General features: G+C 55.5%; 1 protein-coding gene across 3 annotated transcripts; it reads right to left on the reverse strand.

The window, feature by feature from the left end:
- Positions 1-266: 266 nt before the first annotated feature.
- Positions 267-26,840, reverse strand: LOC102050638 (actin-binding protein WASF3-like). 3 transcript variants are annotated; one of them, XM_055727761.1, is made up of 9 exons: positions 26,677-26,840; positions 14,741-14,899; positions 13,168-13,302; positions 12,877-13,030; positions 12,423-12,540; positions 12,042-12,217; positions 11,380-11,640; positions 10,566-10,948; positions 267-9,956 (listed from the first exon to the last, which is right to left on the reverse strand). In XM_055727761.1, the coding sequence occupies exons 2-9, from the start codon at positions 14,871-14,873 to the stop codon at positions 9,799-9,801; spliced, it is 1,518 nt and encodes a 505-aa protein (XP_055583736.1). In that variant the 5' UTR covers positions 14,874-14,899; positions 26,677-26,840; the 3' UTR covers positions 267-9,798. The 3 variants fall into 3 exon arrangements, with proteins under 3 accessions (XP_055583736.1, XP_055583737.1, XP_055583735.1); XM_055727762.1 differs by lacking the exon at positions 26,677-26,840 and adding an exon at positions 26,436-26,548 and having other exon boundaries at positions 12,102-12,217; XM_055727760.1 differs by lacking the exon at positions 26,677-26,840 and adding an exon at positions 26,436-26,548.
- Positions 26,841-27,289: the final 449 nt, after the last annotated feature.

The following is a 27,289-nucleotide window of genomic DNA, read 5'->3' on the forward strand; positions in this document are numbered from 1 at the left end:
GCCTCCGAGCACAACGATGGAGCCTTCTCCCTCAGCAAGCCATCCTCTGCCCTCTGATTACTCAAGCGGTCAGGGATTAAATACCCGTGGGAGTGAATTGATCTTTGAAAGCTGGTTTCTCCAAATGAAGTGTTACAGAGATATCACAGCTTTCTGCCGCTTCTTCTGTGCCCTGGCCTCTAATAGAGAAGGGAGCATCACAGGGCTGATAACGCATAGCAAATGAACCCAGAGAGGGCAAGCCGACAAAAAGCTGAAGCCAAATCTACTTTATCCTCTTAAAATCTTTATTTTTTAATTTTTTTTTTAATAAGCACATGCATAAAGTGTCAACAGTTTGGGATTAAGATGACATTTTTTGAACAAATGTAGTTACAAGCGGTGCTTCGGGTCGTTTCGAGTTTCCTCTCTACACTGTACAGAAGAAAGCTCGTGTTGCGACCGACGCAGTCCCTACCTTTCCATCATCGTGTCACGACAGGCAGAACCCACAACACTGGGGAGAAATACACTTGTTCACACGTAGCAACTGGGTACGGTAGATAGATACAAGCAGCAACATCTACTCACCTATTGACTAAGTGCACATGGTTAAAAGACCCCATTAGACAGTGAACATCTCCTTTTTTAATGTCAACTATATAATAATGGAAATCAAGTTACGGCCTGTAACGGGTGACCCTCGGGACAGATGCCCTTCTCCCGTCAGCTGCTTCTATCAAACAGCAAGTCAAAGGAAATATGGGTAATACTTCTGCCAGTATTAACAAATGAGCCTTTTTGGGGCAGCCCCACCGATGCTGAGCACCCCGGGAAGCCAGCCACAAGGTGCCACCAGGCTGGCACCTCCCTGTCCCTGCAGAGCTGGAGCCAACCTCCGTAAGGACCGGCCACAGCCCTGGCTCCAGGCTGTATGCATCATCGGCTGGTGCCAGAAGGGGAGAAAACTGCTTTTAAAATGCTTGGCTCAAGCTGCCTGCTCCCAGATGTTCTGTTTTAGGAGGTCTGGTTGCCCCAGTGCTCCAGGAGGTCTGCCTAGTTTGTATCTGCTGAGTTTGGGTAGTGCAGAGGGGGTTTTGGGGTGTCTGGGGTGCTCCCAGCCCAGCCTGGATTAGCCTTGGTCCCCGGGCTGCCGGGTACAGGGAGCAGGGGATGGTCCTCACCTGCCTTCATTGCCACCCAAAATAATGCTCCATCAGTGCCTGGCCCCAGCCAGAGGTGTTGGTGTCCCACAACAAAGTGGTGACGGGGTTTGTTCCCTCCCTGCAGGCCCACCATGTCCTCTTGGGGACTGTCCCGTGCCAAAGGTGCAACGTTTGCACGTGCACCCGGAGATGTGTGGTTGGCGGAGCAGGTTTTCCTTGAGTTGGCCACCACTGGAGTAAGCTGCTCCCAAAACTACCCCTGCGCAGCTGTGGGGGTAAAAGCCTGTGCACAAGGAAGGAGGAATCCCAGCGGATGCCTCGGGGTCTGGGCAGGTCCAGGTTTCCACCCAGGTGAGGACAAGCTGAGCACCAGAAACGCTTGGAAATGCTCTGCCCTGCCCCAGCTCAGTGAGCCCCCCCACCCCGGGAGCCCCCCGCTCCTCGGCCATGCCACGGGGACCTCCAGAAAAGGCACTTGTGTCAGTAAGGAGCTGCCACACTGCCGTGGCCCCGTGGCTCTCCCAACGGGAACGCTGGCCCCAGCCCCACGCGTGACACAGCCGCAAGCGGAGGAGAGGGAAGCACCAGCAACGCTTCGGCACCAGCCCCAGCTCATGCTGGGGACATCCCATTTCAGATTCCCCCAGGCAAGTCAAGCAGCCCCAAAATGAAGGAAGTCTATTGAGAAGAGGAGCCGTCAGCCCCAAAACGCTCCTGAAAGTGCATTTTGGAGAAAAAGGTTTCTTTTTGATGGGGGTTTTCTTTCTTTTCCCTAATCTGCTCTGATCTGAGTTGAAAGGCACCACAAAGAGAGGCCACATTCGTGGAACACTGGCCAGAACTAAAGGTAGACCTGAAACATCTCAGTAGAAAAATAACTTTAGGGGGTGGGGGTGAAGCTTATAACAGTAAGGATTTTGGAGACCTGGCAGGACGGTGCCGAAGATGCTCTTGCTGCCAGCGGGAAATCAACAGCTCCTCAACAGGCACCACAGTCAGGTCACCAGGCTCAAAGTCCACTTTGATTCCAACGCAAGACTTTTATGGTTGTTTTTTTCATGGCAAGAAGTGACTTTCTGTGGAGTAAGTGTTCCCAGCTGAGGCGTCAGGCACACTCAAGCATGGGTAACAGGTGAAAAATATTGGGATTTGAAAAACCTGAGCTAGGGTGGGAGCTTCAGGTACAAAAGCACCTCCCTACAGTGGCAGGAGATCCATCTCCTTCTTGTGCTGTGGGCTGCTGTGCTGTTTGCTCTGTTCCTAAAACCTGGTTTCTTAGGAACTGAGTTTGGCAAGTGGCTGTGGTGATAACTGCTCTGGTTTTTAGTGGCTTGCTGGGAAGCAACGCTGGGTCTGGCCTTCCCTCAGCATCCGGGGGAAAGAGACTGAACTGATTTTCTTTCTGGAAATGACATGTAAGTTGTCTGCTTGTTAGTTTTGTAATGCATGTTTTTTGTTTGGATCCTTCAGCTGAGCTACCCCAAATCAAGGGGTATCTTTTAAATTGTTCACCTTAAGGTACCAGCATGGTTCACATGCTGCAGTCTGTGGACCGTGAGTGGTCTGGAGGAGCAGACTGCTGGAGCTGCTGCCTTCTAACTATTGAAATGTGGCAGTAACAGCTGCCCATCCTGATCTTCTGTGGTTAGTTCCCATCCTTCCCTCTCAGGTGTTTATTCTGTAGTGCAGCTTATTCTTATTGTATTCAAGGGTCAACACCAAAACCAGCAAATGGGCACCAAAGCTAAGGGAGAACATGAGCAGGCTGCCCTGGCTGATGGGCAATGCTCTGGGGCTGTAACCTGCTGGGGCAGATCCAACGAGTAGTAGTGCTGCTGCAACCCCAGAGGGGATGAGGCAGAACTACAAACACGCCAGGTTTGAAGAGATGTCCTGAGGACACCTCCACCATGCCCTGGCCCAACGCAGGGTCACAGACAGTGCTCCTTTCTGGTGTTTGCCTACCTGCTTCTCAAAGCCCTCCATGGAGAGCCTCTGTGACCTGCTTCAGGGTTTCTCCATCTTTACCTCAAGAAAGCTTTCCCTGAGATCTGATTCGAGTCCTTTCTGTCACAGCGCAATCCTGTGCCTTGTGCTGCAGCCCAACATGGGCACAGAGCACAGGTCTGTCCTCCCCACCGCCCTCCGTGGCTTTGCAGGGGGCTTCACCTACCGCAGGGTTTTCCTATACAGAGTGGTGGGAGCATAACCAACTGAAAAATGCCAGTCTATTTTCTTTCTGGTTTGTTTCCTCCCCTCTATACTTGAAGACGTGCTATGCAGCTGAGTGCTAGAACTGCCATGGGGCTGAAAGTCCCCCAGGGCTAGCCCAGTCCCCTGGCATTGCCACCGTGGGAGAGGTGTGCAGGGAAGGGCTCACTTCATGCACACTTGGGCTCACAAGACCCTGAACACACTGATAACAGCAAATCTAAGCCTGTTCCCAGCAGGAACGAAAGACTAGAGGGATCTCTGGCTGCTGTTCTGGAAGGTGGCACCTGTGGGAAGGTATCTATTGGGAGAGATGCCCGTGGGAGGATGAAGCATCAGTGATCTACCATCATGTAGTGCTATGGAGGTGTCTGTGGCCTCAGGGTCCTGTACCAATGTCAGACAGACATTAATATTGACGTTGCACCAACACTGCCTTCAGGGGATACTGTGGCCAAGTATGTCCCAACCAGGTCTTGCCTGGGGATTGCCCAGAGAAAGAGCCCATCCCTTGCTGCAGGCTCTGCCTCAGCCTAGTGACAACACCAGGATGGAGTCCTCCTTTGGGAATATTCTAGTGTCCTCTTCCCACCCTGCTTGTGGGAATGGTACTGAAAGCTTTGGGGCACCCCCCACCCCCAACTGATGTTCTTGACTGTTTGGGGTTTTTTTTTTCCTTTCCTCCCCCAGCAAAATGCAGGCATCATTCTTGCCTGGAGAAAGCAAAGCTTGAGTGAATGATCCTAGAAAACCTAGGGTTTGTTAAAGGAAGATCAGATTCACAAAAAACCCACCCCTTTGACTCTCAAAAAGATCAAAATATTTCAAAGTCTTGGCTTGGGTACAAGTGCCTGAAGGAGGATGCTTTGTATGAGCTTAGAGGCCATGGCATGAATTGCATGGGCAGCTCCAAGCGGTGGCAGGTAGGTGCAACGGTGTGCCTGGGCATGGGTCCTGTCACACGGTCATCCCAGGGGAGCACAGCTGTGTGGGGACTGGGAAAGGCTCACACGGAGGGCATGGTGACCCATTCGGAAACAAAACCAGCATGTCTTGGCACTCCTGTATTTTGCTCAGGCACTTTTGCGTGGGGATAGTGAAGGGACAGGAGAGCCCCACCACTGCCTGTCAGCGGGGGGATGCAGTTGTGGTACTGGTCATGGGGTCACCTAAGGAAGGGACAGCAGTCCTCAAAGTGCTGCTGCCCAGTTGAGGGTAAATTCATGGGCGAGTGAGCATTTGAGGCTTCTAAAGTGCAGTGCAGGTTATATGGTGTTTGCTGTAAACTGTAAACTCCTCAGGACAAAGTCCTTGCCCCCCCCCCCCTTTTTTTTTTTAAAAAAAAATACCTGTAAAGTGACATGCCAGCAGAGAAAACCTTACCCTGAAGTAACAATTACTACTACAGGAAAACAGGAATCATGGTGAAAGAAACAGCCTAAGCTCCCCTTGCCAGCATCCCACAACAGGGAGTGCTTCCCATGGCCCTCCATGGTCCACCCACAAGGAAATGGCATGGTGTTCCTGCTGGCCACGCACCCCTGGAAAGCACCATCCAAAATACCACCTCCAGTGCTACAGCCTGCCTCCCTCCGAGGGAAACTTCCACTTCTCGTTAAAGCTGCGGTGTTAATTCAGGCTCTGTTCCCAGGGGAGCGTGCAAAGCCTCTGTTCAGGCTGTTGGGTGTCTTGAAAGGGAGACAGAGATGGAAAAGTTGCTGGGAGGAAACCTGAGGGCTCTTAGGTGAAGGAAGCTCTCTGGAGAAGCCATGTTCAGCCTTACGTCTGTCACCAGAATAAAACCTTCCCAAGATAAAACAGCTGCAAAAGCAGGAGCTCTCATAGGATGTGATGCTTGCTCCTCTCTAGGTGTCTGCCCAGGGTGGAAAGTTAGAAACTAGCCAATCCTTTTTTCCTTCAGGACACTGATCCTCTAAGAGCTGCCAGGCTCAACAGCGAGCTCCAATGTTCACTCAAAATCAAGGAGACCCTGAGGGTGCAAGGCCAGGATGAGTGAACACTGGCAGACTTCCACCAACCTTCATAAAACTTGAGCAAGACCAGACTTCACACCTGATGTAGCCTTCACAGGCAACGACTGGTGTACCACAGGCACGGTGGTCCCCGTAATGTCCCTCTTCAGATAAATCAGCGATTGTCCAAGAGGTTTCTGATGGACCTCAAGGACTGTGGCCTTCTGTTAATATCTCTAAGCAGAACCAAACCGGCTTATTTACTCTTTTGCCAACTCCAGCCCAATTCATTTGCATGCACCCGGAATACGCTTCCCCCTGTTGGCGGTCATATTTATTATTTTTAATCTATGCCCATAAATTGGCAAGTAGGAGAAAGCAGATAAAATGGAAAGAGGAACTCTCGAGAGATCGGTTGGGCTCATTAAATGTTTGGCACTCTGTGATTATCTGTTGGCAATGAAATGCCACCGCTATATTTTAACATGGAACATGAAACCTTAATGTACAGGAGCATCTATCTCCTCAGCCCACTTCTGGTACACTTGAGAGAGGAGAAATTCAATCATCTGCGACCTGGATTGTATTTTTAATGGCTGCTAAGCTAGATAAAATATTTGAATATTCACTTTTATATCAGCCCACGTGAGGATTTGAGCATTTTGGGTTGTGTAATGCAGCATGGCCTATTTCTGGAAGAGTATAAGGAAATAGGCACATATGTACAAAATATCGAGTATGCAGCATATGGGTCAGCCAGCCAGTGTTAATTAGTATTGCACAACCAATTCCAGCAGAGCTAACCCAGCCCAGCCAAGGACTTAGTGTCACTTGTGCTGGATTTCATAGGTCACCTGGGCAAAAAATAGATGAATACACCTAAAATAAAGATGGTCATCCTCAAACACGGCTGAGTCTCCCAAGCAAAGGCACTGAGGATGTTGGCCCACCAGCACAGCTGGCTTTGCAGGAATGGCAGTGTCATGAGATTGGGGTGCTCAGTGCCACCTCATGCTTGCCTGCCTCATGGTGCTGCCAGCAGAGAGCTGGGAAGAGCAAGGTGTGCCATGATCAGACCAGAAATGGGTGTCTCCAGCCCACCCTGACTATACAGGTTACTTCTCCATCAGCTACAGAAGAATCCTGAGCAATGAGCTCTGATGTAGACATCTCACTGGGGAGAGGCTACCTGTGGGATCGGCCCCATCCCTGGTATCAAGATAGCTTCAGTGGAGCTGAGGTGGTTCAGATCCCTGGAAGAGCTGGATTGTGATGTCTTCAAGCAATGGGCAATGCTGGGAGGTTACGGTCCTGCTGACTTGCTTTGGAGTTGAGCGTGCGGAATGGGCTTGGGTTATTGGGGGCTGGGAAGCGGAGAGGATGGTGCAAGAACATGGTGTGAGGAAATGGGGGTGAGCCTTGCTACTTGCACCCCTGAGGCTTCTAGCTGTGCACCTGCTCCGCGGATGAGGCTGTGCACGGGGCAGGCAAGGCCTGAGTTATGTGATTGTCACGCGCTTTTCCACGCAACGGCATTGACCCTGATAGTAGCACGGGTTGACTGACTGCTGCCAGTCCCGAGCATAGCAAAGTTGCTGTGAGGTGACAGGGAAGCAGGGGGCTGCAGGGACAGTCCTGACCTGCCATGCACCAACGGAGTCCTACCAGAATGGCCAGTTTCATGTGACACACACAAAGCAACTAGTGCATGAAAAGAAGGGACACAGTCTTCTAGGGGCACTCTGCTCTTCTCCAGTTCCCACCAGAATCAGCTCAGCTTTACAGAACTGGGGCAGTCATGGACCTCAGGGATGAGCCAGCCCCATATGTCCCAGAGCCCCGTCCCTGCCTGCATGTGCTGGTGGGACTCCTTGGCTCTGCCCGAGTGCCGGCGGGGTCCCTGCGGCCGATTCTGCAGCCCTTTGACCCCCGTAACAGGCAGAAGCCCTCTGCTGTTCTCTCTCACAAAGGATTATTACTCTTCCTAATTATCCAAATAAACACTTGCCCTGCTCTTCACATACAAACAGTATTATGGTCATGTCTATTATTAATAACAGGTGACTGCTTAAACGATGCTCTGGATTTTCACAAGCCTTTCTCCTAGCTTGCTCCTGGCCGAGGAAAGCCCACCCCAGGGGTGCCCTCCCGGCTGCCAGCGCCAGGTTGTGGCCAGCAGCTGCTGGTCCTCTGCATCTCAGAGGGTCAGCACCAGAAACGAGAGCTCTCAATGAGCACCCAGCATCAGGAATTCCCTGCTCACCTGTGGCGCATCGTGTCTCCCTGCCTCCTTTGGTCAATCCTGTTTTACCTGGGTGTTGCAGATGAGCTATTCCATGCATCCCATTGCTCTGCTGCCTCTTGCCTGCCCTGCCTGCTCTGCCCTGCCTGCCTGCACAGCGAGACAGGAGATGCCAAGCCTCCCTGCCAGCCTCCCAGCAGCCATGCGTGGGACCCGGAATTGATCCGTACAGCTAATCCCAGGCTGCTGGGTCTTCCTCACGCTGGGAGAGCTTGCCCATCAACAGGCAGAGTGGGACGAGCACCTGAGCACCTTAAACAGCATCAGCGCTGTCGAGATGAGGAATTCTGGGGTTAAATTTGAGGATTTTATTTGCAGTTCCTGCTCTAACAATCAGCCCTGCTGAAGCCAAGGGGATTTTTCCCTAAGGAAAGGGGGGCTGAACCCCAAACCCTTCCCCATCCATCCTTCCCCTCTCCCACACCCACACTGCTCCTCCGTTCGAGCCCCCCGCTTGGAACCACAGCTTGCAGCCCAGACCTGGAGATGCTGGAGATGCGGGAGGTGTCATGTCCAAGGGACAAGAGGCCACTTTGTGTCACTCAGTGGAAGGGAGGGGCTATTTCTCAGCAGCTGGGTAGGGGGCTCATCACATCTCGCCACGAAGGGTTTCTTGCTGGGGGAAACGAGCAGATGCCTGGGGCATTGTTCAACACCAGTATTTCTCAGGACGAATTTAGGGATCAGCCTTTGAGCCTGCTGGGTCCCAGCTATATCCTCCCACCTCCTTTATAGGGCTGGTCATTTATGGTCAAAATTCTACCTTTGTAGCCACCAACTACACAGTTGCTGGGGGAGCGGGGGAGGTGGGCTCAGAGCCCAGCTCCTCCCCAGAAGAGATGCAACATGGGGACTTGGTTTTCCTCCCTTCGGGGACTGGTGGTATATGGGAACACAAGAGAGGACCTGGGGACACTGTTGGGCAAGTCCACGGTTGGTCCTGGCCCATTTTCTGCTGGTGGGAGCCTCTCCCTGTCTCCGCAGGCTCTTACCCTGACTGTGGTATCTTCCATACTCCCCACCCCTTTGCTCTGCCTTCCTGTGCCTCCTCCCTTTGCGGCTGTGTGAAAAGCCTTCGATGAATCACACTCTATTTTGATGAGCAAAGTGGTATTTTCAGCGCCGTGGTGGGGGCCCCCCTCGCCAGGCTCCCCCAGCAGCGCCCGCCTGTGGGGTAAGGGACGGGGCAGGATCAGGCCAGGGGCAAGTAGTGCCTGGGTCCGAGCTGATCTCAGTTGTACGGGTGCAGTCTGTGGGGCTGCAAAGTGCAAGTTGAGGGTTTACCTAAAAGCAGCATTTTGTCTAATTCATTTTTTTTTTTTTTTTCAAATAACACTGAAATGGCGTAGCGCTAAGACCAAGGAGAGTTGGGCTTGGGGAAGCTCCCAGGACACCTATGCTCCTTTGCTGGCAGCCCCTTCCCCCGCCCCGAGGACACCACACATCGTAGCTTTCAAAGCCCAGACAAGCGCTGGGTTTCCCTGCCAGCTGCAGAAGCCTTGCTTTCACCCCTTTCTCCCAGAAAACTGGTCCTAAGGATGGAAACAGGCTCAGGTCACCACCGCCTTGTTCTTCTGCAGGGAGCGACAGCATGATGGTGACCTTCCCGACATGACTGCCACAAAACGTGGTGCGCTGCTTTATGGGGAAGGCGGCTCCTGCTCACACGCAGCTCTCGGAGCTGCCTGACTCTACTACAGGTGCCGGCGGCGGAGCATCCCCAAACCCAGTGCGCGGCCATCGCTGCGCACCCATGGTGGCACCGGCTGTGCAAACAGGCTGCTTCTCCAGGAGCTTCTCGTTAACACGTTTAACATCGAGCTGGAAAAGCACTACTGCCTCTGGCTATCCCTTCTCTAGCAAAGCACACTCAGGGCTAGTCTCTGGTCTTGCTCCAGGTGTAAACCTGGAGTAATCCTATTAACCTGCCTTCAGAGTATTTTGGAAGTCATTAAATGTGAAGGTGCTGCTAATTTCTGGTCTCACTGCCTCCGAGGTGTATCCTACCAGTGCTGCTGCTGCCCGAAGGGTTTTTGACATAGTGTAAAAGCAAAGCTCCTGAATGAGCGGGGCCGCCTGCGCTTGTTGGCATTGACGTTGGGGAAGGTGCCTATACACACCTGGCATGGAGCCGGGGAGCTCCGCGCCAGCCCAGCCCCGGGGCCCCTCAGTCTGACCACTCGTTATCATCCAGCTCGGAGTCGTCGTCGGACTCGCTGTACTCCACTGCGATCCGGCGGGACAGGATCGTCGCCACGTCATTGCCCACGGGTTCTTTTTTGGCCTCTTGTTCCCATTGCTCCTGGACTTTCCGGAGTTGAATTCCTGTGGTCGGAAAGGGGGGAAGGCTTTAGGGGCAATGTGCCCAGCACCCATGGGTGCACCCAATGTGCAGCATCCCCCCAGTCAAAAGTATGGGCTGAAAGGAGATGGCTGCAGCCTGCCTGCAGGAAGATGCATGCGATTACCAAGATATATGAGATAAGAATGAGATGCGTGCGATTATACAGCTATATAATAGAATACAGCTCCTCCTCTGCTTCCACTCAACCTGAAGAGGCTGAACCTTCTTGAGGGTTAAATCTACTGTTTGAGCTGAAGATCTGCAGGAAGGGGAAATGGGAGACCTTGGAGCACATCATCTGCTACAGCCTGGATGGTGGCCACACTCACGGGAGCTGCTGCTCATCCCTGTGGGGCTCCGTACTGCCTCTGGCAACGGGTTTTCCCCACCTCCTGCACCCCCCTGCCCTGCATTTCTTTCCCTCCCCAGGTCCCACCTGCCTGCCACCATCTTCACGCACCACCTGGCCACCTGGGGCTCACCTGGCACTCAGCGAAGCCACCACCACCCAACTCCACACCAAGAGGTGTTTTGCCACAGCGCTGGGAACCTGCCCATCCCCCTCCCCCCGCCACCAGCCCCACGCTCACCCCTGCGGATGGCTGCCAGCAGGTCGCTCCGGGCATCGCTCATGGGCATCAGTGGGATCTGCGCCTTCCGGGGCTCCACGGCGGGTGCTGGGGGTGATGCCGAGTGCGCCGGAGAGGCGGCAACGGCGGGGGGCCCCGGTGGTGGTGGTGGTGGGGCCACTGGGGGTCCCATGGGGCCGGCCTGCGGCGGAGAGGCAGAGTAGGGGCCAGGGGGTGCGGGGGGCGGTGAGGGTGCGTAGGAGGTGGGGGCAGCCGAGCCGGGGGCCAGGGCAGGGGGAGCCGAGATGGGGCTGTCGAAGGCGGTCTGGGCGGAGGGGATGACGGGCGGCGGGGGTGGTGGGGCAGGCGGCACAAAGTACTCTGCCATCGGCACCGGCTGCGGGCTGCAACAGAAGGGCAATAGCTGTGTCAGCAGCACAAGGAATGATGGCACCCATCACCCACCCCAGGCCCCCGGCTGGCTCTGCTGTGGCTTGGTTTGCTCTGGACCCCCATGTAAGCTCTGTCCCAAGGTCATGGAGTTGGGGGGACTCTGCCAGTGGGCTGGGCTATGGGGCATGCGGTGGTGGGAAGGCAGCCAACACCCCAGGGGAAAAAAACCATCCCCTCCATCCCCCTTGTCCCCTTATCTGGGATGAGGTTACCCCAAAAGTGCTCCTGACTCATTTGGCCTCGGGTTTTGGACCACAGCAGCTGCAGAGAAGGGCTCTCCCCGCTACATCAGCCCAGAAATAGGGGGTCAGGCCCCCCCCCCAAGCCCCCCTTCCCCTGGGCATCCCTCTGTCAGAAGAGGAGAGGCAAGCTGGAGTCCTACCCGTAATCCTTGACTAAGTGAGGTCTCGGCCCATTGAGGATAGCCTCTGGGGGCTGCGGCACGTGGGGCTGCTGGAGGCGGTTGAGGCTGTTCTGCCGGCTGCCCGCTGCCGGGCGATAGACGTGCTCCTGGGGGGGGGCAGCCGCCAGCACCCCCTCCTTGTGCTCCGCTGGGGCCAGGTGGGATGCTGGGGCCAGCAGCTGTGCGGGGTGGTTGGGGCTCGCCGGGTACGAGTGGTCGGCTGCATCCGACGCGTAAGATCTGTGGCACAGGAAAACCCAACCGTCGTACTCCTGGGACGGGGGTTGGCTGGGCTGGGGTATGTGGGTTTGGGAGTATTTTGGGGTTGAGACAACAAAACAAAGAATGGCCACAAAAATATAGATATATGAGCAAGCAGAGAGGTAGTGGAGGGGAGGAGGACACAAATACAGCTGAACCAGTCTCTTCCCTTAGCTGCTAAATGGAAAGTGTTCCGACCATCCCAACACCAAGGCTGCTCCTGAGGTCCAGGAGGCGACCCTGGGGGCACCAGCTGTCCATGAAGCTACCGTGGGTTTATGGCTTCTCACCCCAACCCTGCTGTGGGCAACACGTCCCCCCCAAAGACGGAGAAACCAAGGGAGAGCCGGTGAGCTAAATGCATAGTAGGTAAAACCTGCCTATTATCTGGGGACAGTGATCCTTCCGATGACGCCATGTGATAGGGGGATGGTGAGAACCTGTTATCGGGTCGGAACTCTTTATCATACGCCATCATGTTCCACTCCAGGCGCCGGTTGCGGGCTTTCCTCACTTTCTTCACCTCCCGAGTGGAGTCCTCCACCAGCCGCTGCTCCTGAGGGCAAAGACAAGCCACGGCTCCATCTCCAGCCTGCCTCCTCCGGACCATGAGCGGTACCCAGGGAGCATCACCCCGCCCTGCGAGATGCACCCACCATGAGGGCGGGGGAGTGTGCGGGATGCACCAGAAAAGCGACTGGCCCCCAGGTCCCAGGCAGCCCCGGCTCCAGCCCCTGCAGTGTCCCCTGCCTGCCCGTTACCTTCTGCCTGCGCTTCTCCTTTCTCTTATCTTCCGTCGCCTGCAACATTTTCTCCTTCCATAAGTTGAAGAAGTAGGAGGGGTCAGTGTAGAATTTGAGGCCATCCTTTTTGTCATCCCTGCCGGGTTGGGAAGGGAAAAGGATTATCAGCCAAGGGAAGAGACCCCCCTTCCCCTGCACAGGGGGGTTTGGTGTGACCATGGCCATAAGCTGTTGCCCCACCACGAACATGTCCAGCACAGTGGTCACTACCTGCAGACCACTGTGTGGGGCCACTCATCCCAAGCACCCTACAAAATGGGGATGGTGACACAGCAACTGGAAAAAACAGCCTCTCAGCCCTCACCAAGCAGCAAATGGGGTGCACACACTGATGCCTCCACTGGAAAGGGTCCCCCTGAATCCCCCAGGATCCCCTTGGTCCCCTCAAGGAGCAATATGCCAGCCACCCTACCTGTAGGGCGTGAGGATGTTGAGCGGCGGGGGCTTGTCGCAGCGCTGGTACATCTCCATCACCGGATTGGGGATGGAGTTGCGAGACACCACCTGCTGGTTCTGCACCGTGGAGCTCTTGAAGGCTTTCCGCATGTTGATGTCCTGCAGTGAAACTGGGGGCACGGGAGGGACAGAGGATGCAGGGGTGGCCTCAGCCCCTCAAACCAGGCATGGCGGGTGGCCTGGCCCTGAGCATGTCTCCCACCCGCTTGCACCCGGCTGTCACCCCAAAACAGCCCCAGCCCCTCACCTTCCTCCACGGTGGAGTCCAGCTGTGTCACCTTGATGACCAGCAGGTCCACTCTCTCCTGCAGTGAGTTCATCCGCATGTAGAAGCTGTTGGCTTCGTTGAACAGCTCGCCGAAGATGTCCTCGGCGTGCCTGCCTGGCAGAGGGCAACACGCACCCGTCAGGGGCACCGGTGGCAGGCAGGCAGCCCTCTCCCAGCCCGTCCCCTGGGCCACCCACCTCCCCGCCAGCTCTGCGGGGCTCTCTCCCCAGCCTTGTTCTGTTGGGAGCTGAGCCTCAGCCTCCCCCAGACCTGGCAAAGGGCTGCACGGAGGGAAGGGAGTACAAAGCACCCCCCCTTCTCCTGCCCTCTCCTCTGCACACAAGCATCCTTTTCAGGGCGAGCAGGACCCTCGGGAGGCACTGAACCAGCGCAGTCCGTGCCCCAGAAAGCCTTTGGATCTACCAGGACATCTGCAGCCAAAAACCCACCATCACACCACATGACCTGTGGAAACCCAGCCCTGCAGGTGGAAAACCACGAGCAGGGCAGCAGGGAGAAGCTGTGGTTTGTTTGACTTGAGCAGTTTTTTTCCTGCAGGGCTTGGTGCATCGCTGCGATAGCTCTTTATTCGGGTTATTATTATCACAGGGCTGCGTGGGGCGCCTGGCAGAGCATTGCTGACACCTGCAGGCTACAGCACCCAGCCCAGCACCCCAGCTCCTTGAGGCTTCCTCCAAACCCACGTACCAAACAGCTCCCGAGGTCAAAGCGCTTTTGGTATCTGCTCAGCCTGTCACCCAGCTTGGCCATTTGTATTTAATTTCCTTTTTCCCTGGATGAGGTAGCCACAGCCTGAGCACCCATGGGTGCTGCTCATGTGAGATGCCATGCTTCCAGCAGCTCCCTAAATATAGGTTCTATTTTTCTGGGAGTATTTTAGAGAATAATCTAGTTCTGGAGGTGGGGAAAGAGGGAGAGCCTGCGCGTCTCTCTCTATTTTAAGTTGATATTCAGCAGTGAAATAGGTTGCCCCTATTAAACCTTCACACTGGTGTGCACGGTGCTCTCATCCTCCCCTTTTCTGCTGAAATCAGTCCCAGGGCAGGAAGACAGCTGAGGATTTAGACCTTTTATATAGACCTCTCTTCCTTATAAAGCTCTAAGATTAAAAAGAATAGGTTGGGGTTTTTTAATCTTCACCTGACCTTCCTATTTCTGGCCAAGTCGAGAAGCAAGGGGCCCACAAAGGCTTTCCATCCCCCATAGCACAGAGCAGCCATGGGAGCAAAATGGGTCTTAAAAACATCACCAGGTTCCCCCTTGGGGCTTGGCCCTGAGCATCCTCCTTTTAAAATATTTATATTATATAAATTCATATTTATATTTAAATTTATAATTTGTTATTATATATTTATAATTTTTAATATTTATAACTCCCCCTGAATTAGGGATGGCTGCAGTCTGCACAGCCCCTGTTTCTCTGTGACTGGAACTGGACCATAGCATCTCACCAGCATCCCACCAGTATCCCAGCATCCCATCAGCATCCCCCCACCCTGTTGCCACCCCACACCAATTCGCTGTGACTTACTGAGGCTGCCCAGCTGCTTGATGATGGCAGCCAGTGTGCTGTTGGTGACACACTCCAGCTCACTCGTTACCCCCTCGGGAAGAGCCCCCCGGCATAGATGCCGGGGCTCGATATTCCTCTTCACCAGCGGCATGCTGCCGGCGAGCCCTCACGCCTCTCCTGGGCAAAGGAGAAAGGAAGGAAAAAAAAAAGAAAATACCCAGTTTTTACCAATCACTGATTTTTGTCGCTGTTTCCTTTGGCCTCTGCCTGGGGCACTGATCCTGCCCGTGCTGGGCACGGTGGGTGCAGCCTGTGCTGCAGCAGCAGGGCTCTTCCAAGCAGGGGATGCTCCGTGGTGCAAACCTCCAGATGCCAGTGAGTTCACGGATGCCAGGGTGGAGGTGAGGACCATGCCAGGGCCCTGTCCCTGCTGTTGTGCTCTGCTGAAGCCAACGTGCCCGGGGACCCTTTCTCCCTTACCTTCCTGGAGCTGTGCTTAAACTAGGAGCAAATCCCCATGTGCTGCAGCCCTTCAGCCAGCCCTGAAAAGCCTCATCCAAGCCAAACAGTGGCCAGAAGCGAGCAAGCGCTTGTAATGCCATTATTTCCAGCTCAGTGCAAAGCTCTCCGGGGTTTTATCTGTGCACACACTACACCGAGGCAAGCTGCCACCGCCAGCTCACCCCTGCCCTCCACAGCATCCCTGTGCGGCCCCACAGCATCCCTGCGTGCCCCCCGGCTCTGCCGCCGGTCCCACCTGAACTGGGGATGCTTTATTTTCTATGGGGCTCAAGGAGATGTAGGGAGATGCCTGGACCCAACAGCTTCACCTCCGGCGAGAGCACCCGTTGGGAGGTGAGGAAGGATGAAGGATAGGCACAGTGGGGTAGAAGGTGGGGGTGCTGGGGGCAGGTTACCCCACTGATGTAAAGGGCGAGTGATGTGAAACAGGCTGAGCAAGGAGGGGAAAAAAAAAGAAAAAAGGAGCATTTATTAACCATGGTGGCGTCTCCTGGGATGCTGCAGCCTGGGACTGGGACATGGGCAGGCACAAAGCAGGCCGTGACCCCGCAGGCTGGCACAAGAGGGTCTTAGGTGATATGAGCGCATCAGGACTCTGCTCTGCTCCCAATGCAAAGGCAAACTGATGGCTTTAGCACTGAAATCACTGTGAATTGGATCTCAGGACTGGAGAGCACGAACAGCCTTCCCAGGTCCTGAATGCAGCAAGCTGAATCCCCCCGTTTCACATCCCAGGCACCCCCAACCACCCCATCTTTCACAAAAACCCTCTGCTTCGGCAGTAAAGGAAAACCAGCTTCTGAGCGGAGCCGTTAATAGCTGGGAGTGGAGCAGCCAGGCACCAACAACGGAGCCAGCAATTCTGACCATGAATGGAGCCAGCAATCTGCAGAGTTCACATTTTTTGGCCCCGGGAGCGTTAGACAGAACAGTTTCCCATTGATAGCAACCGGCCAGTGCTCCCGTCCCCCCACCAGCACCACCAGCTCCTCCGCAGTTTTCAAATGCAAATGCAAGCTCTCTCCATGAAAGAGTCCAAAACTTGTTTCTAAATCATTCATATCGAGCTTCCCAAAGGGCTGATTGTGCTCCCAGATCTGTACATACAGGGGGGAGAACGCTGGGCGCTGCTCTGCCCCAGGGCAATCGGGGCACTGTGGGAAGGACCCCAGCCCTGAACCCTCCTTTGGGTTGCACGATGCTTTGGGCTCAGAGCAAACCACATGTCCTCTGGCGCTTCCCAAAGTCACTGTATATGGATGGCGGGGATGGTACTGTTCCTGGCTCCCAAAACCCCAAACAGGTTATTTTTCACCTGGGAAAAATGGCACAGAGTTTGCAGGGGAGGCCCTGGATGTCCGCTGATGGATTTCTGCTCTGGCCATGTTCAGGCACCCCCTGAACACCCCGCCTCCCGGGCTGCATAAAGAGATAAGCAATGCTGGGAGATTCACCCCAAGCTTGCTTTGAGCCAGTTTTATGTGTCCCCCCCAAATCCACACTCAGAGGTTGAGCCCCAGCACATCCCCACGGGGGGCTCCCCCCAAGCAGTGGCTGCAGGGACAGCAGGGCACGGGGCAGAACGGTTAACGAGCTGCTTGGGCCCAGCAATTAGAAACGGGAAACAAAGAGCCATTCTCAGCATCTGCCTGGGACACAGCCACCGGCACCCTGGGCTTTCTGTCCCCACGCAGGGGGCCTGGGAGGAACCAGGGCCATCCGTGCCTGCGTCCCTCATGGGGACTCCAGAGGGGAATGAAAAAAAAAGGATCTGAGGTCTGAAACTTCCCAGCAGGGACAGGCTTGAAGAGGGGCAGAAGGTGAGTACATGGTCTGATAACAGCATTTGAGACCATGCCGTGGGAGAGCATCCCTGGAGAAGAAAGTTCCCTTTAACCTCCCCCACAATAAGCCCTAACAAGACTCAGAGCTTGCAGCAGAAGAAGCCAAGGAGGAGTTAGGCACACATTTTTAAGCTAGGGTAGCCAGGACAGGCAACTTTGGCTGAGCCATGGGAGAAGCTGCCTTTTAACCTCCCCAGCTGATGGCTGCTAGCAGGAACCCAGGGATCAGAAACCTTGCCATGCCCTCCTGCGACAGGTGCCACCTCAACCTGCTGGAACAGCATCCCTCATGCACCAGTGGCACCAAACCTCTGACTTCTGGGTTGAAAACCCAACTTTTGACCTAAAACCTGCGACCTAAGGCCTGGCCTAATGCAGGGGATCACAACGTGTTGGGTGGGGATGGGCTACACGGAACCCCACAGGCACCAACCGCATTTCTGTCCTCACCAGTGCATCTTGCTCACACCCACCAAGAGGCCATGCACAAATCCTGAGTGCTGGCAGCTTGGCCTGAGCCCAGTGAAGGGATGCTCAGTTATGCTCAGTGCTGCTTCTGCACATATTTGGGGTAATTTCCAAGGCTTTGAGGGGGTGATTTTGGTGGCAGGTCCTCAGACCTTCAGGAAAAGGCTCCCAGGAGCAGGGACCTGCCAGGCACAGAGGTGCCAGGTGCAAGGGGGAGAAGCCTGAACATGGACAGAGTTAGGCCAAGAGCAATTAATCATTTCTTCCATACACATGGCCATACCAGAGCCCACCTCAGTGCTCAGCACCATGGCCCAATCCACTGTGTGCACTGGGCTTGGCTGTGACGGCTGTGGCACCCCCAGTACAGCCCAGCTGGGCATTGCCAGGCAACCAGTAAAGCAACATCTCAGCAGCTGCAGGGCCAAATTGCCATCTTCCATGGGCACTGCTAGCCCTTGATGGCCCTGAGCAGCGTCACCTGGGACCCCCACCCATGGGCCCAGGAGGTTATTTAAGCTCAGCTAGGGTGCTAGCCCTGCCTCAAAGGATGCTGCTGGCCTGCAGCCCTGCTCCTGGCCATGCCCTGTTGGACCTCATCCCTGCAAGCAGCTCCTACCCCAGGTGGGTCCCTTAGGTGGGTGCTGGCACCCTGGGCAAGTCCTGGGTTTGGCATCATCTTCAGGGTGGGTGTCCCTGTCCCCTTTGGCTCCTGCCTCCTGGTCACTTGATTCTGGCTGTATCTGGGGCTGCTAGCAGACCCTGCTGCCTGCTCTGCCTGCTGCTTGCTGGCCCTGGGGGCAGTGACGGTGAGGTCCTGCGCTGGGGTCACCCTGGGCTCCCACTCATCTTCCCCTTGTTGCCGCTGGCCCTGCTGCACCCCAGCAAGGGCAGAGGTGGTGAGGCTGGGGCAGCACCTTGCTCGCTTAATGTGGGGGCCTTGTCCTTGTGCTGCAGAGCGCAGCGAGGGCAGGGGCAGCTGGGGGTACATCAGTGCTGCTGGCGGGGGAGACTTGATCCAGGGCAGGTGGGATGCCTGGTCTTGGTGTCCATGCTCAGGTTGGACGTCAGGAAGGGTCTTCCACCTTGCCGGGCTGCTCCAGGTTTGGTGTAAGGTGTCTGACCCTGCCCAGACAGCCCTGGGCTGGGCTCTGCTGCAGAACACCTGCTCTGGCACGGGGAGTGTGAGAAGGAGTTCCTGAAGTCCTCCCTTGGGATACATGTGTCTGTCCTTGCTGGTGATGGATGCCTGTAGGTGGGATAAGCTCTCACCATCTTGCCCTGCTGCTGCCCTCCTCTCCCACTGCAGCTCAGGAGACACACCAGCCCTTGAGGGTTCAGGTCTTTCTTTCCTCTCTAGCTGAGAGTGCGTTAGGAGACACAGCTGATGGCTCCACAGCTGCAGGGAGACCCCAGCCCCAGCCAGCAGTGTTGCCCTGCCCGGCTCAGCACAGCCCCCCTGCTCCCACCTTTCAGCTGCTTTGGGATAACTGTGCAAGCCCTGACGATTCTTCATCTTCAAAGCCCCGCTCAGGTTTAAGTGGTTATACAGGCTTTTCCAACCACCCACAGCAAGGTTTGCTTCTCTTTTTATTCCTCATGCAATGGCCCCGGTTGCTTTCGGTGCTTGGCTGCTCCATGGATGTGGGACTGAAAGGTACAACCTCAACCAGCCAAACCTTCTGCTGACCTGAGCCTTCCCATTTCTCTGCATGTCTACGGGTCGTTTGTTGTAGGGTGAGCATCTCTTCTGCTGGGTCTGGGGACAGCAGCCAGGTTCTGGTATCGCTTACATGGACTAAAATCCATGAGGTGTTGCTGTCTCCTGAGTGGAAGCGAAGAGCCCTCAGTGGGATAACGCCAGTGTCAGGCTGCAGGAGGAGAACTGGAGCCACAAACCCAGCAGGAATTTCCTGGAGGTGGAAGGCAGGAGGAGTGGGACAGACCAGGAGCTTCCCCAGAGCCACTGTCATGGTACAGGTACACTGGGGGGGAGCTCTTCCATCACTCTGCCTCTCCCCAGCTGCTGAGAAAGTTGATAACTCTGAATCTTGTTGTACTGGGAAAAGTCACTAGTGAAAGGCAGCGGTGACAGTCTCAGCTGTCAGGCCAAGGAGAGACTCGCTGCTGCTGCTGGTAACTAGAAAGCGCCCACTTCTCCCTGGTGCATAGCTGCTTCCTGGGGTAGCACACCACTGTTTCCACAATGCATCTGTCAAAGCTCCTCAGCATCCTACCAAGGTGGTGGCACTGACTCCCCCGAGCTGCCTGTCCTCTGGGACACTCATCGGGCTGCTCAGCCCAGGTCCCCACCATCGCCCTGTCTAGCAGGGGCAGCCCACAGCAGCCAGCACAGGGAACGCAGGCCAGCTCACAGCCCCCTCTGGTCTGCAACGAGCCGTGGCTGCTGCTCATGGCCACAGATCCACCCCAGCATCTGCTGTATCCTACCCAGGCTGGGCATTAGCTTGTGCAGATGAAGCCTTCCAACGGCTTTCCAAACCAAGCAGAGGAGCTTGGAAGGGAACCGCATCCAGCTCGCTGCTGCCCGAATAAATACCAGCTGAGATGCCCAGGCAGGGGAGGTGAGGAGACCAGAAATAAAGTTTACCTTCTGCCCCAAGAAGCTGATTTCTCCCAAGGAACAACCAGCAAATTGAACGCAGCATCCCAACCCCTGGAGCTGCTGGTGCTGCTGAAAGGCAGCCCCTGCTTTCCCAGGCGGCACAAGAGGGCTGGGAGACAAGAGCAGGACTGCCAGCCCCATCCCTGCGGACCAAGATGCTGGCACACAGGTGACCCCTACAGCTGGCCCCTTCCAGATGTCATCCTTCATCTCAGCAGCCATCACATCTGGCAGCTTAAGTCCTTGGGGTCCATCAGGGGCAGAAAAGCAGCTCTTGTTTTGTAAGAGGTCCAAAAAATGGAGTTTCATGTCCTGCCATTGCTCCTTATATTCTTTGCAAGAGCCTTTCATGTACATAACTGTCTCCTCACCTCCACTGCACCCCAAACCCACTCGCCCTCTCCATCTGAGCAGGGGATTGAGCTGTGACTTGCAAAGCCACGCTGGATTCCTGCGCTGGGGTCCAAAGTGGCCTGAAGGATCATGCATGCTCTGGATGGCTCTGCAAGGAGGAATGGGCTTGATGACAGCATGTTTCTCAGGTGCTGGCTAATCTCCATGAGAGATTTTTGATTTGGTGAGTACCTGATACCTGCAGCATCAGCCCCAGTGCCCTGCTTCATATTGCAGGGAACATTGAGAGAGAAATTCCCCTGCTGCCACCCTCCCTCACCGAGCCAAGGTGGGACAGAAGGCAATTTTAGGGTTTGCTTTCTGTAGCTGGGTGTCCCTACAGGAAAAACCTGGATGGGGAATGGAGTCATGGCAGAGGTGAGCCAGGCTGGGCTGGGCACGATGTCCAGCTTGCAAAAACAAATTGGCCGTCGATGTACCTTCAATACCTCATGTGACAGTACTGAAGCATGGCACCCATGCATCACACCTGGATGGCTGGTGAAGGAGCAGCTGAGCTTGTACAAGACAGCCATGGGAAATCTAATTCATCATGTGTCAGATGGCCAAGAAAACCCTGAGCTTGGATTTGGGGAGAACGCAGGCAAGTGTGCAGTGACACAGCCACACCGAAGGCTGGAGTTTGGGTCAGCTCCTCTGCTAAGCCCCGTTCTGGGCCGGGTTTTGGTAAGTCCGTTCACTCGGCCCTTGCAATCGAAGCTCTTGCCTGAGCTGGGCTCCCCAAGGCGCTGCTGAGCCCTGGGGACCAGACGCTGCCAGGAACCGGAGGCTTTTGCAAGGGAGCAAAAGCTTTGGTTGGATGCCAGGAGCCAGAGTAGCACAAAAACCCAGAGTGGTATATTGAAAATCTATTATCCTTGAACAAAAGCTGAAAAAGCTTACAAATGAATATCAAAAGAACAAGACACTCCAGATCTCGCAGTGCCTGTTCAGGATGGCAACCCATGCTCTGGTGCAGGGAATGGCGGGGTGGGGAAGGGCTGTGGGGGCTGGTGGGAGACAAAGACACAAGGCAGTCCCGAAATATTGATAGGAGGTAATAAAAAAAGCTGACTCTGGAGTCAGGAAGAGGACAAGAGGAGGAAGTGACACTCAGCTGGGCTTGACAGTGCTTGAAGGAGCTTGTTCTGTGGAGTTTGGCAAACAGACCTGGTATGGGAGAGGGCTGGGAAGGATCCCTGGGGTGTGCAGTGTTTCTGAGCAGACAGACATGAGAGGTAGCTGCAAAAGCAGCAGGCTTTTGAGCTGTTGATTTGTGGAGCTCTGCCATAGAGCATGCTGGAAATCCAGGCAGGAGGGTTCAAGGAATAACAGGACAAATCTGCAGAGGACAGATGGGGCCACCAGCAGCTACCTAATGGTTGAGGGGCAACATCTGGCTCTGGTGGACCTAAACTCCTGCTTCTCACCCTTGGATGTTTGGCTGATGTGGGCCATGAACAGCCTCGGGAGGGAGAGCAAAGCCTATAGGGGCTGAAGCTTTGGTGTCTCAGGGAAAAAAATCAAACAACAAACCTAGGAAAAACTGTGCAGGTGGCTCTTTGCAATGCAGAGAAAACTGCTTGCTAAGAGCTGGACCAGATCTGCTGATTTACTTCACACAAAATGGAGTGTGATCTGCACTGCAACGACTCGTTGCTCTAATTTACAAAATGCATCTGTGACCACTTTTTAATTTGTTGCTAGCCCAAATGACTGTGAACACTACCAGCATGACAAATGTCATTGCTTTGTGTGAAGCTGATAATCACTCTAGAGCTATTGTCCAAAGGTTAATTAAATATATTTAAACTGGCTGGATCTCAAGCATTTCCCTTGCTTAAAATAAACCAGAGGGCAGATCTTCAGTGAGAATAAACTCACGATTGCACTGAGGCTGATGGGCATGTGAGAAGCAATGCCACTGCCTGTCCCCTCCCTGAGACCTCTGCATCCTGGAGGATTCTGGCTTTACAAATGGGCTGAGGCCACAGAAAGCCTCCCAGCCCCATCCCAAGTGAGCGAGAACGGTTGGCACATCTCACAGCAAAGCATGGGGTGGCAAAACCCCTCGGGGGCTGAAAAGCCCCTAGGACATGGGATGTTTCTGGCTCCCCATCTGCAGGCTGTCGGCTTGGGGGAATCTGGAAGCTGAGGCTGTGGACTCACTGCCCCCACAGCACAGATGAAATGAGTTGAGAGGTCTCAGCCCTGACCCTGGGCTGCATGGAGGTGTATTTGCTGTCGGCCAAGAACACGCTGGGGCTGAGCTGCAGGGAAAGGGTCAGGCCCTCCAGCCAAAGGGAGGAGGGAGCTGGATGTCTGGCCGGCCCTGGGGCATTGCTGCCTGGGTTGGGGTTGAGTTGGTGACCTGTGCCCCGCTGGGAAGGCACATCACCCACCCCGGCTGGGAACGCTGCCCGCACCTCTCCTCCAGTCCATCTGCAGCTCTCCTCCTCTGCTAGCTCAGCCAAAGGCAGCTCTACCACGGCTAACAACTGCCAGCAGGCTTCAGCGTGCGAACACTTCACAGCAAAGTGCAACAGAACGTTAAATCACAGCTAAAAATATTCCTGAAGAGTTTTATTAGTAAATGCCACAGTTTGTGTGGAATTTCCCCCCCCCCCCTTCTACTGCAAAATGTTTCAGCTCTAGGAACAGCACTTGACTAAATTGCCTCTAAATCACAAACGCCTCTGAAGGCTGGGCTCTGCAACGCCAGCCTTCCCCAGAACGCCTGCTTAGGAGGAGGCCATAAATGCAAGTGCCTCGCTACCTTGGGGTTGGTATAAAAAGCTCGTCCTGCTGCGTGTCTGCTTTAAAACAAACAGGTTCTTTAACATGGTGGTTTCTTTTTTATCTCCATGTTTCTTTCCAGGTATGCAACTAGCAAATGCTGTCAATTGGTATGTCGGTTTTCAGGCAGTTGTTTTCCCTGGGTTTTCATTGATGTGGGTTTTGGGTTCTGTTGCTTGGTTTCTCAGAAGTGGGGAGCCCTCGGTGCCCCCCAGTCACGGAGCTGTGGGCCGCTTCATCGGGTCCTTCCCATCCCACAGAAGCTGCTGCCAGCCCCGGCACCACCACCTTTTGGCTCTGTCTCTGCTGTGCATACAAACTAAATCCATGCAAATGCAGTTCCCCGATACTCTAATGCTGAAGGGAGAAAGGGGTGGAAAAAAAGGTGTGGATGAAACCATGTGTGATCCTCCTCTGTCATCCTTCGGCTGCTCCCTGTGTGGCTCCTGTGCTGGGAGCACCTGGAGCAGCGATGCCTGCCTTATGCGGTGGTGGGAACAGCCAGCCGTACAGATCCCGCTGGCCCAGGAATCATGTGTTGTTTTTAATGACTCTCTATCACCAAAGGAAAATCTTCAATGACATTTTTTTTTCCCTTTTGTGCTCAGCTCATTAACAGAAGGAGCGAGCTTGCTCACTGGCAGTTTGTGTGAGCAGGACGCTGCTGAACAAACCAGCCTTATTCTCCCCAATATAGAAGGCGCTTTGATAAACCCAGGAAGCCCTCGGCGAGCGGCAAGGGTCCTTCTGGAAACCCGGCACTCACTGCCTTTGGGAGCAGCCGCAGGACCAGCATCTCCAGCCCTCCCAGCCAGCTCAGATGTGGTTCCCTGCCGAGGCTGTGCTGGGTGCTGGGCAGCCCCTTCCCAGGCTGATGGGGCCACTTTGCTCACCGGTGCTGTACGTGTAGCCCTGCAAAAATCTGGGTGCGACCGGGGGGTGCAGGCACAGCTCCTGCCGAGGAGCTGCCTGCATCCCCTCTGCTCACAGAGATGTGCAAAATGCTGCAGCTCCTGCCCGTGGGGTGCAGCTCAGAGGGTGGCTTTTTGGATGAGCAGCTCTGCAAAAAGCATTCTTGCTTTTTTTTTTATATATATATATTTTTTTTTTTTTTAATTTTAACACTTTTGGCTTGAGGGCTGTTCGTAACTTGTCAAGATCTTGGCATTCGCAGTTGATTTGTCATCCACCATAAAATGGAGGATGAGCATCTTTGGTTCAGAACTGGGCCAAGGGAGATGACAGCTCAAAGCAAAATATGCTTCATCTCGAGTTTTCTCTGTGGGCTTCAGCTCCTCGGGAAAGGAGCGGACATTTGGGGTCTAAGTTGCATCACAGGCATTATGTGTAAGAGCCCTTGGCGTGCTCTGAGTTTGCGTTTGCGACAGAAGAGCATGGTGCACATTAACCTTCTAGCTGCCAGATGAAGTTTTGCTGGACCAATGCTGCCTTCAATCTCCCCTAATCACCAAGCTGTTCAACCTGTCACAGGGGGATGCTACTGAGATACAGAAATGCCATCAAAATTCCTTTTATTTTTTTTTAATGAAACTAGCAACCTTTCTAAAATTCAGGCAACGAGATGCAGCAAACAAGGGGTGTGCCTTGGCACGCTGAAGTTTTGAAGATGAATTATTAATTCTGCCATTGCCAATCTACCCATACATCCAGGTCCTGTGCTCCCCTCCTCCGGCTCGTGTCCGGCAGCCGGCTGCTGTACGCCAGGCAGCTGCAGACAAAGCAACCACAAAACTACACTAAAAAGCATCTTAATCCATAGGTATTTTATCACGCTGACACCACCACGAGGCAGCAAGAACTCGAGTTTTAAGTGATAAAATTCAAGCTCCCTGCAAGTAGCTGAATCACTGAGCATGGAGGCCCAGGCTCTGCACCCTTGGTGGGGGGTGGGTGGGCTGCCTGCAGCCTGCCTGGGGGGCTGCCCTGGACTGGGGGGGGTGTCCAAAACCCAGTGAGGGCTGGGGGGGTGGGGCATGCATGGCAGGTGCCACCAGGCTTCTGCCCCACTTGGCCCTGTCCTCTCCACTTCCCTGGCCCCACAGCAGGCTGCAGCACCTAGCTGCCCATGCCCCCAGCACCATCCAGCCAGGGGGTGATGAGCCCTGCCCTACCCTGCTTATAGGTGCCTCTTCCTGCACAGACAACAGCGGGCCCAGCTTCTGCTCCCCAGTGATGTAAAAATGAAAAGCAGCAGTGGATCCTCTCTCCCGCCCCAAGATGCAAGGATGTAAGGTGATTCCCCCCACCCACCCCAATGGAAGAGTGCAAAGCAGCCTGGTACCCACCTCTCCATGCGGGAATGCAAAGTGACAGCACTCCCCCTGCCATACAAGGGTGCAAGGAGATCTGACCCCCCCCTTGCAAGGCTCTAAAGCTGATAGGATTCCTCCATACAAGATGCAATGGCCCCTGCTCCCCCCGACCTACACAAGGATGCAAAGAGGTCCAGAACATCATGATGCAAATGTGCTAAGTGGTTTGGGAGGGTCGTGTGTCCAACCCCCCCCCCCCCCCCCCCCCCAAGGCGCAAAGCAGCCTGACTCCCTCCTCTCCATGCAAAGGTGTAAAACGGTGGAGGACCGCCCCCCCCCCCCCCCCCCGAATAGGTGCAAAGTGATGAGGGACCCCCTCACGCAAGGATGCAGAGCAGCTGGACAACTCCCAAGGCAAGGATGCAAAGCGACATGCACCCACCCCCCACCCACGGATGCAAAGCTGTGGGGGACACCCCTGCAATACAGGGATGGAAAGCGGCCCGGACCCCCCGTGCAAGGATGCAAAGCAGTGGAGACACCCCCTCCCCATGCAAGGATGCCAAGCGGCCCACCCCCCCCCCCCGCAAGGATGCCGAGCGGTGAGGGACCCTCTCCCTGCAAGGATGCCTGCCCCCCCCAACGATGCAAAGCCCAGAGGACCCAAATAAAACGGCGGCAAAGCGCCTCCGCGAGGGTGTCGTGTGTCCCCCCCGGCAAACTCACACACGCGGAGGGAGACCCCCCACCTTCCCCAGGGCGCGCACATTCCCGCATCCCTCCGCGCTCACCTCCGCCGGCTCTGCGCGGGGCGGGGGCTCCGCGGCGGCCCCGCGGGGCTGTGCAGGGCTGCGGCGGCCGCCGCGCTCCCGCTGCGCGCCTCTCCGCGCCGCTCCGCAGTGCGCGCACGGCGCATGTGCCCCCTCGCCACCGCCTCCGCCCCGCTCCGCCCCGCTCCGCACGGGCGGCCCCGGTGCGCGGGGCCGGGCGGCCCCCAGCGCCCTCCCTTATAACTTTTTTTTTAATAAATACCTAATTTCCCATAGTTTTTCAACCTGGACTTGCAATAAGCTGGGGGGTTAGACCATCCCGATGGAAATCCCTCGGGCGGCGAGGTGAGGAGCTGGAAGGATGCTCCGGTAGGAGGGGGGCGGTTGGAGCATCCTCCTCCCGGGGCTGGCATCGCCCCCGGCTCCTCCGTGCTGGCCCCGCGCCTGGCCCGGCCCCGGGCTCGCAGGTGGGAGCGGGGGGAGCCGTGATCCGGCGGCAGCCGAGGCTGCGAACCGGAGCGAGCAGCTCCTTCCCCGCCCCAGCCCCCTACCGTCACCCACCGCTGGGCACACGGGGGTGCCCCGGGCCCCGCGGCCCGGTGTGATATCCTCACTGAGGGCGAGGGGACCGAGGGTCCCCCTGGGCACGTTTGCAGGTGCCACCCGGCTGGGCCGTGCTGACCTGCTGGGGGCGGGGGGCTGCCGGGGCGCTGGGCTGAGGGGCGATGGCCGAGGCCGGTGGTGTGAGGCTCAGCACCGCTCCGTGCCCGGGGGGACACCAGCCCCAGGCAGCTGGGGGCAGGGGGCTGGGAACTGCCGGCGGGAAAGGGTCTGGGGGGGCGGCTGGATGTGACCCGCAAGGTGCCCAGGTGGCC

The sequence above is a fragment of the Falco cherrug genome, chromosome 15 (assembly GCF_023634085.1).
Source record: "Falco cherrug isolate bFalChe1 chromosome 15, bFalChe1.pri, whole genome shotgun sequence".
NCBI classification, from domain to species: Eukaryota; Metazoa; Chordata; class Aves; order Falconiformes; family Falconidae; genus Falco; species Falco cherrug.